The sequence below is a fragment of the Mesoplodon densirostris genome, chromosome 19 (assembly GCF_025265405.1).
Source record: "Mesoplodon densirostris isolate mMesDen1 chromosome 19, mMesDen1 primary haplotype, whole genome shotgun sequence".
Classification (NCBI taxonomy): Eukaryota; Metazoa; Chordata; class Mammalia; order Artiodactyla; family Ziphiidae; genus Mesoplodon; species Mesoplodon densirostris.
Genome location: NC_082679.1, coordinates 3,673,536 through 3,683,235, shown reverse-complemented (window position 1 = coordinate 3,683,235; position 9,700 = coordinate 3,673,536). Strand labels below are relative to the sequence as shown.

The following is a 9,700-nucleotide window of genomic DNA, read 5'->3' as shown; positions in this document are numbered from 1 at the left end:
TGGTGCCAGACATGGCTGGGTTTACACCTTGTCCTGTCACTTGCTGGCTGAGAACTCGGCCAGGTGACTTAAGCTGTCTGTGAGTTCCACAAGGGCAGGGACTCCAGTGAGACACATCTCCAGATCATCCCCAGCACCCAGCCCAGGGCACAGCACCCAAGGAGCCTCGGTTCTCTGTCCCCTCTCCTCACCCTGCTACATGAATTTAGCCAAGTCAGTCACCCTCTCTGCCTCAGTTTCCTGCTCTGTAAAATGGGAAAGGTAACATGCAGCTAGCAGGAGTGTGGTGGGTTGAAAGGAGGTCCACCTGCCTGCTGAGGACAGTTCTGGTTAGTGGGAAGGAAATGAAGGCTGAGTTTTCAGCAACCCTCCAGGAGTGGGCCAGCCAACCTGGGCCCCTCCTGAGTCAGCCTTCAGCCCACTAGAGCCCCAGATCCTGACTTTCTCCAGTGAGGCTTAATGTATTTTATCTTCATCACCGCCACTCTCCACAATGCTTCCTCCACGGAGGAGCCAGAGTAATCTGAAATGTGAACCAAGCCATGCCACTTCCCTCTAAAACCCTACTGAGGTTTCTCACTGCATGTAGATACAATCCCAGTTCCTTAGCTTCACCCCCTAGTTCCTGTGTGATCTGGCTCTTGGCTGTGTCTCTTAAGTCCTGTCCCCACCCCCACCCCCACCCCCATACATCCGCCCTGATGCTCCTCTCCAGCCACACTGGCCTCCTGGCTCTTTTGAGAATACATCAAGCCTGTTCTTGCCCCCAGAGCCTTTGCAAGGAACTTGGGGCCCCTTCTGTATGGAATTTTCTTCCCCCTCATCTGTGTGTGTGTGTGTGTTAAAATACACACAATACGAAGCTTACAATTAATGATGTTTAGTACATTCACAGTATTGTGCAACCATCACCACTATCTAGTTCCAGAAATTGCTCATCATGCCATAAGGAGACCCCATACTCATTAATCAGTCACTCCTCATTTATCCCTCTCCCTAGCCCCTGAAAACCTCTAGCCTACTTTTTTTTTCTCTGTGGATGTGCCTATTTTAGATACTTCATATAGTTGGAATCATACAATATGTGGCCTTTTACGTCTGGCTTCTTTCACTTAAAGTCGTGTCTTCAAGGTTCATCTATGCTATAGCATGCATCAGTATTTCATTCCTTTTTGTGACTGGATCATATGCCATTGTATTTCCCCTTCATCTCTGGAAGCCTCATGCCTTCTTGTCATTCATATCACAGCCTAAACACTACTTCTTCAGAGAAGCTGTCCCTGACAACCCTTTTTAAATGATCTGAGCCCTTACTGGTTTCTTTCCTAGTTTGGTCGCCACTTGTAATGGTTTTATACTTCTCATTTGTCTGCTTACTTGTGGAGACATAGACCCAGGGATCCCAATGTCATCATCTAACTCGGAACACATTAAATCCCAGGATTTAGAGAAGGACTTCCTTGATGTATGATCCCGAGCAGGTCATGTTAATTCCCTGAAGCACAGTTTCCTCAATTGTCAACTGGGAATAATAATCGTGTCTATTTCATGAGGTTGCTGTGAGGATTATTATCAAAAGTAGTAGCAGTAATAGTAATAATAGTAATAATATATACATAGTACTGTCTTTATAAAGATGCCCCACACTCACTCACACAAGAAAAATTACTGCATTCCTTTGGAGAAATTTTTAAAATTTCATGGAGCTCACAACCTAGGTAACTGATCAGATTTCCCTTTTCCCATTGGCTACCAGGAAGCTCAGGGGTAAGTTCTGCCCCTTTCCTTAGCACATGGCAGTACTTGTTGGCTCATTTTCCACTTCACCTGATGCTCAGAGAGCTCTTTTGCCAAATGTCATGGGCCTTTGTCCGTCACCTGAAATCCTGTCTGGCATGAGATGGGGAAGAAGCCAATAAAATGATCAACTTTCCTAGACACAGACTGAGAGAAAGAATTTTTGAAAAAAGAAAGGTGTAGCTGGAACTACTGTGTCTCCCTGAGGAAATCTTGCCCTTTCTCTCATTCTCTGGGGATTTCATTCCTAGACGCTGCATACCTACTTTGTTTCCTTGATGACAGTAAGTTGCTTGGAAGTAAAGTCTGGATTTGCATCTATTTGGGGGTCCCCAGCATCCAACAGAAGCTGGCACACAGAGGGCCTCAGGGAATACAGAAAGGATGGATGATGCAAGGAAGAAAGAAAGGGAGGGAGGGAAATACGGGTATGAAAATCTATGTAAATCATGGGTGAGGGAGCAGATAAATTCATGAATAACTAAGTGAATTCTCATTGACTCCTCACAGCAAATGTACAGTAGGTATTAGTATTATCATGATTTTTTTCAGATGAGGAAGCTGAAGCTTGGAGGGGTGAGTGAATGAATAAGTGATGGAGTGAATGGGAGAGTGAGTGGGTGAAAGGATGGATAGATGAGTGGGTGGGTGAGTTTCCATGTGTGTTTCCAGGATAGGCAGCCCTATCCCTGCCCTTGTGTGGTCCCACCCCTGGAGAGTCCCTCCTGGGTTCCCAGTCCTCACCCCTACCCACCCCCATCAAGGAGCACTGGTCCAGGCCAGCAAAGTTGCTGAGTATTTATTTGGTCCCAGGAGCGGTGCAGGAATCAGACCAGGGACAGGAGTGGGTGACACTGTGCAGGAAAAGGGATACTGGGAGCCAAGGGGATAGTAGGCTGGGATCACTGATTGTCAAAGCGGAGGTCGGGACCCTGGGACGGCAGGAGCCCAGACTGCTCCCCTCCTCCAGGGGTCCCTGGGGCTTTTGGGCATGTGCCATATTGGGGGAGTTGGCAGGTTATCATGATTGGCATAACGGGGGTGGGGAGAAGGCAGGAATGGGTAGAGTTGGGGGGGGTGTTAGCGTTCAAAGAAGGCTTAAAGGTGGGCATGGACGTGGCTTTGGCCAGGAGTCTGGGGTCAGGGGCTTGAGGGTGGGGATCAGGGTGCTGGCGGTGGCCTCACTCGGTCAGGGGGCCGCAGCGAGTGCCACTGGGCGATGGGCCGCCGGGGGTTGGCCAGCATGTCTGCCCAGTGCCGCAGGCCAGCGCCCCCGGCCGCTGCCCCTACGGCCACCCTCCCGATGGCCTCGTTCTTGCCCAGCTTGTCATAGTCCAGCACAGTCAGCTCCACCTGAACCTTCTGAGGTGGGCAGGGGAGGAAGAGACAGAGAGTGGGGTAAGGAGGTAACGCAAGGGTCTCAGGTTTCATTGCTAAGGAGACCCTCTCCCTCGCAACCCTCATTCTGAGAGGCCTTCCTAGGCCCCTGGGCTAAGGCTTCATCTAGAGCTCGGAAAGGGGGAGGGGGGCGGATCGCCCTGCGGTTGGTTACAGGGATGCTCTGGAGTCTTCCTGTGATCAGATTTCAAAGGAGATAAACTCTCAGGACCCCGTTGCTCAGGGGTTGTTAGGAGGCCCCTTAGGGTCAGCCTCCTAAGGGGGGCAAATCTTCAAGACTTTGAAATGGGTGGAGGGGCCAGGCCTTAGGGTTGTGGGGAAGTCTCTTTTTCTCAGTAACCAGAGCTCCTGAGGGCAACGGGCACCCTGGTCTTGCTTGGGGGAGGGGCTTCCTGGTCCTCATGGGAGAAACTGAGATTGAGGACACAATCAGACCCCCAAGACCTGGCTTCTAAGGGTCGCTAAGGAGTCTCCCTTCTCTTAGCAACGGGGGTTTCTAAGGGCCTGGGACTCCGGGTAAGGGCTGCTCTGGCAGGGGCTATGGGCAGGTCTGAGCTCACCTGGACCTGGTCACAGGGCACCTCGAAGCTGAAGGCCTCGTTGTAATAGGGGTTCAGAGTATTCTTCTTGATGGTCGTTTTCTTCTTCCGCACCTTTTTGCCGCCCTGCAGCAGGTGGACCTTGACATACGGATCTGGGGAGAGGGAGGAGGAATCTTATAACCCCACCACTCTGGTGAGTCCAAAGGGATCAGATTGAGGGGAATGCATGAGACTCTTCTTTGGAACAACATAGAGACAGCCCATGGACCCCTCAGGTCTCCCTTTCTCTGTGCCCAAATAGAATCTAAATCCTCCATGACAGCCTGGATCTCCCTCTCCCCTATGAGACCCTCGGGGCCCAGACATTGCTAGAACCTTAGCCAGAGAACCTCCCCCGCCCATCACCACCACCATTTGCTTGCTTCCCACACACCTGACAGCCCTGCTACATCCATCTTCTTCAGGTTTTTAGCCTCCAGGACGATGACGGTGAGCTTCCCGGCCGTGGGGACATAGCGGAGGGAGAAGCAGATGTCACCTAGTCTCTCCTGCTAAAAGATGGAGAAGGAGCCATCACCGGAACCGGGGCTCCGCATCCAACCCCTCTGCGATTTTTCTTCCCTCCCCCTCGTGTTGAAATGGTATGGTCCAGAGTTAAGATCCGGATGGTACAATCCGAGGGGGACTGACGAGGGGAGGCGTTGATCCACCAGGACGGACCTGGGAGCTACTCTTCTGCAGTAGGTGTAAGTGCTGGAGCCCGGAGGATCCCGGAGGCCTGTGATCTGATTGGCCCGGGTTTGAGGTGGGCGTGGCCAGATGTGGGGGCGTGGCCACGCATGCTCACCTCCTCCCGAGGAGCCGCCTGCAGCTCCCGCCAGGCCAGCACTGGCCGCCCCAAGTCCACGGAGCTCATGGGGAGCCGCACCTCCCCAATGGCGTCGTTGCGGGAGAAGCGGTCGAAGTCGTATACTGCCATGACCAGTACCCTGCCCCCCAGCTCCACGTAGGGGACCTGGGGGAAGGGGGATGCAAAGAAAGCACACGGTGAGAGTAGGAAGTGGGACACAGCACATCCAGGTGGAAGGCGATGAGTGGGGGCAGCGAGGGTCCCAAGGAACAGTTAGGGGGGTGTCCATGGACCCCAATTGGGACAGCCCAAGGACCAACGAAGCAGTCCAGGGGCCAGTAGTGCCCCCCTAAGGGACAACGCAGGGTCCTGTGGAATAGTCCCCAGAGCTGGTAGCTGCCACCAGTAAAAGCTGAAGATATCGGTCCCAAGTGTTTCAGAGACTGGGGACAGGCTGCCGGGCATAAAGCACTGAGGCCACGAGCTCACCTTGAAGGCAAAGTTCTCCCCAAAGTGTGGGTTCAGCGTCTGCCGATGCACCCTGGTCTCGTGCCGCCTCCGTTTGTCTGGCAGCAGGTAAACCCGCACGTAGGGGTCAGAGGAGCCACCTAGGTCCAAGGCTGCCAATCCCTCAGCTTGCACGATGCCCACCAGCAGCTGTACAGTGATAAGGGGACCCTAGTCTTAGCTTCCCTTCCAGAGCCTCCTCCAAGAAGGGGCTAGAACCCCTGGGACCCTCCCCTCCAAAGCATCTCCCCTCCTCCACACCCACCTGGCCACTCTGGAAATCATAATCCAGTGAGTACTGTAGTCGTCCTAGTTCATGCTTCTCTGCCACCTGTTGCCCTGGCCCAGATGGTGTCGGCTCCAGCTCCTCCACTTCTGGCTGCACCTTAGGGAGCCAGGGGCAAGGGCAGGTGAACTCTTCCCCTGATAGTGATATCCACCCAGGCGCAGAAGCTAAAGGAGACTCACAGATCCCTCCAGCTATACCTGAACACTTGCAAGCTAAGCAGAGTCGGTGTTTGATTAGTGATGTCTGCCACAGGTGGGACTAGCCATAGCAACACAGTGTGGTACGTTTGTCAGTGTTTTATTAGTGATGCCTGCTACCGGTGGGGCATAGACGTGGTGACACGCGTGCAGTGTGTTTGTCATGCCTAGACTAGAAAAACAGTGTCTCACTGCCTACAGGATGGATGCAGATTTTAGTTCACACATTAATGGATGTATTGGGGTGATTGTCCAAATTGCCACACTGATTAGTGATCTTGGACAGAAAATATGGAGGAAAAATGGCATATTTAGTGTGTATTTGCCATTCTAAACTAGAACAAAGTAGTCAGAAAACTTCTTAACCTAAGCCACCAATTTTCAAAATACAATGTGAATCAGAATTGCCCTGAGTAATGTGGTAAAATGCCTTCACTTCAGAGATTCTGATTCAGTAGGTCTGGCACAAGATCCAGAATTTGAATTTCAGCAAGTACCTGAACTGATTCTGATGCTGATGGTCTTTGGAGTCACTGGCTTAGGGGAGAGGGATGGAGACTGGATACCAGGGCCCTAAAGGACACCCCTTAAGGGTAATAATTATAACAGCTATTTGTTGAAAAGGGAGGTAAGGAAATACTAGTTATGGTCCACAAACTTGAGGCTCAGAGACAGAGAGTGAATTTCCCAAGGTCACGGAGCGGGTTGCTCTGGGTTGGAAACCTAGGACTCTGGCTCCCAGGAGAGCCTAATTCCACTCTGCATTCAGAGGCACAGTGCTCAGATACTTGCACCTGTAGCTTTCCATGCCAACGACGTCTTCCAACTCGCGTTTGCTTCAACCTCTCAAGGCTGCCATACAGCCTCCTCCCTTGTCTCCTTGCCCCAGACCAGTCCTCCACAAGGGTTCCAGGGGATTCATCCTAAAGCCCATGTGAACTTGTGCCTCCCCCACTCAAAACTTCTGTGGCTCCCAATCACCTTCATTACATGGGTACTGCTGAGCTCTCCAGAAACCTCACCCTAGAGCACAGGATATCTGTATGCTATACCCCAGCTATTGTGAAGAATGACTCTTTGTTCTCCAAATATCCCTCAGAATCAGGATTCCAGGCCTCAACACACGCTCCTCCTTTGAGGTCGAATGTCCTTCTCTCTGCTCTCAGTTAATTCTGAATTCCTTTGGGTCTCAACACAGAAGTCACCTCCTCCAGGAAGCCTTCTCAGACCCCCTAGGCTGTCAGGTGGTTTCTCTGTGCTCCCATATGCCCTGTACTGCCTCTAATGTGGCACATACCACCCTGTATTTTGAATGTCTATGTGAGCATCTGACTTCCCCATCAGACTGGAGGTTCTTGTGAATGTCTGGCCTATCTCCAGGTCCCCAGGTCCAGTTTAGGGCTAGACACACAGGGGAGATGAGCAAATACAGCGGGTGTAGGAGGGATGGAGCAGGGACTGAGGCTGCTGGGCCATTGAGAGGAGTAAGGGTGAAGGAAGGAGCAGGGCTGAGGGGCTGGGCCAGGCCACACCTTGTCTATGTAACTCCGGCCCAGCTCCTTCACTTCCTGAAGGTGGACCTGGGCTTGAGCCTGGCTCTTCTTGCCCATCCGCCTCCGACAACGCTTCCGGTAGAGACAGAAACAGCAGCTGAAGACGAGGAGGCCTGAGACCAGCACGATGGTGGCCAGAGCCCAGGGGGGCACTGCAGAGGACATGAAAACAGCAAACATTGAGGCCCTGAGAGACAAGCAGCCTGATTCATTCTGTATGACACGTGTCAGCTGAAATCCTGGCCTTGTTTTTCCTCCAGCCATTTCCATTCCATTTTATTCCCATGTTTTCCTTCCAACTGGTCTCACATATAAAACTATTTGAAGACCTAAGGCAGGCTGACACCATCTAGATTTTCTTGCCTATTAGGATTAGTTCCACCTCCTCTTCTACCCCCATTCTAATCTTTCTGCTCAACTGCTGTGTTTTAGAAGGCTTAACCCTTCCCTGGGCCTCAGTCTTCCTCTTTAAAAGAAGGGAGAGGTGGACCTTCCAATTCACCAATCCACGGTTCCATTCCATTCCACACCCCTTGATTTGGTTCCTGATTTTCTTGCAAACCTGTTCCTTTTTCATTTCATTTAGATTCCAATCCAGGATGCCAACTATAATCTCACCCGTATTTTTCAGCCCGCCAGCCTGAATACACCCGTTCGAACCCCGCCCTTGGGAATCCTAGCCTGGCTTTCCCTCCGCTCCACCCCGGGTTTCGCTCACCAGGGCCGTGGCTGATGCGACTCGAGTCAGGAGGCGTGTCGGTCGCTGGAGGCCCCGGTGTTGGGGGCTCCGGGAACATGGCGGCGGGGTCTTACTGTTCTTTCTGCGGAGGCACCCAAACGCTCTAGTCCCCCCACGCCCACCCCGTGCATCCGTTGAGCCATCCGAACAACAAAGAACTCCAACTCCCATCGGCACCCTGGGCCGTACGGTCCCGTATGGGAACCTGACAATCGCCGCGAGGCATGCTGGGGGTTGTTGTTTCAGCCTTCCTGCGACGGAGAGCGAGGGCTGGGGGTGGATTCCAGGACCAAGTCTCATCCCAAGGGACACCCCCTCCCTCCAAGGCCTCCAGGAATCCAATCCCGCTGACTTCTGTCCCTTCCTTGCCCTTCCCCGGGGCCTGAACCGGAAGTGGGCGAGGGCGGGCGTGGGAACCAGCTCACCGGGTTGCCCAGAGCAACGGCTGGCTCCGTGAGGGCGGGGTGAAGGTAGCGCTGGCTGCCCCGGCAACGGCCTGTTGCCAGGACAACGGGCGGGACCGACGCACAGAAGCCGAGTCCCAGAAGCGCAAGCTGGTTCGGTTCCCCGTCCCACCTGGGACCTCAGACCCGGATACCCGTGACAAGCAAAAGTGGGGAGGACGCGGCCTTTCCCGTCTGTCTGTCCACGCGCCCACAGCTGGCTCCTCCCTCCACATCTGGCCCTGGGAGTGAAGACTCAGGCTGCCCTCCCTCTCCCACTCTTGCGGGGAATGTGGGGGGCGGGCGGCTGCCCTGCTGCCTTGGCTGGGCCCCCACATCCTTTTCAGCCTGTTTGTCTCTTCCGCGCACCCTGAGCTCTGTCTTCACACCTGTCCTCGTGACCGCCTCGGCCTCCATTCCTCTCTCGACCCCACATCGAGGTCTGTCTCCCCGTCGGCTTCTCGCCGCTCCTCAGCCTGGGTTGTCTGGCCTCTGCCTGTTGTCTGACCTCAGTCTACCGGGGTCTCGCACCCTCTTCCACTGCCTGCTCCTCCCTTCCCTCTGGCTCTTTGTCTCCACACCTGACTCTAAATCCCATTCTCCCCGTTTCAGGCTCCGGAGCCCTCCCACTCCATCTGCTGGTCTCTCCCAGTGTCCCCGCCACCACACACACACACACACCATCTCTCTATGGATGGGAATGAGGATGGGGCTTAGGGAGGGGGTTCCAGCGGCTCCTACCTGCTCGGTGGCTAGACAGGACCCTCCCGAGAGACACCGAGGCGCCGGCCCCGCCCGGACCCCGCCCCCGCACGCGTGTGGCTGGCGCTGTCCTGGGTGCTGATCGCGGAGCGCTGTGGGGCGGGGGCTCGGCCGAACGGAGCCGGCCCGGGGTGCGTATGTGCCCGTGTGCGTGTGTGTGAGCGTGTATATGTGTGTGAGAGAAAGCCTGTGTGTGTGAGTGTGTATGTGTGTGTGCGCGTGCGTGTTTGGAAGGTGGAGAACCCCGCCCCGGCCCTCGTCCCGCCCCAGCCTGGAACCACCAGGGCGCCCACGGATATTTATCCTGGTCCCAAGGATTTTCTGCCTTCTAGTCCAGCCACCTGGCATACAGACCCCTTCTTCCCACCCCAGCCCCCGGGACTGTCCATAGAACCGGGCCAGGATATCGGGTTCTAGGACCCAGAAGACCCTCTCCGGAGACCCAGCTATTCAGATATCCAGACAGGAGAATAAGCGTGAAATTCTCCAGCAAATCCGATACAGACTTCACTCCACCCTCTACGTTCCCCTAAGGCCGGGCCCCGAAGGCAAGCCTCCATGCTCCTAGCTCCAGGGAAGCGAGTCCACACTGCCCAGACCCTAGACCTACAGCCTTCTCGGAG

General features: G+C 54.2%; 1 protein-coding gene across 2 annotated transcripts; it reads right to left on the bottom strand.

Annotated features, from left to right (window-relative positions):
- Positions 1-2,581: 2,581 nt before the first annotated feature.
- On the bottom strand, positions 2,582-9,232 carry SYT5 (synaptotagmin 5). 2 transcript variants are annotated; one of them, XM_060085308.1, is made up of 9 exons: positions 9,057-9,232; positions 7,852-7,954; positions 7,113-7,285; positions 5,360-5,479; positions 5,077-5,244; positions 4,585-4,752; positions 4,171-4,288; positions 3,756-3,889; positions 2,582-3,159 (listed from the first exon to the last, which is right to left on the bottom strand). In XM_060085308.1, the coding sequence occupies exons 2-9, from the start codon at positions 7,928-7,930 to the stop codon at positions 2,959-2,961; spliced, it is 1,161 nt and encodes a 386-aa protein (XP_059941291.1). In that variant the 5' UTR covers positions 7,931-7,954; positions 9,057-9,232; the 3' UTR covers positions 2,582-2,958. The 2 variants fall into 2 exon arrangements, with proteins under 2 accessions (XP_059941291.1, XP_059941292.1); XM_060085309.1 differs by lacking the exon at positions 9,057-9,232 and having other exon boundaries at positions 4,171-4,285; positions 7,852-8,005.
- Positions 9,233-9,700: the final 468 nt, after the last annotated feature.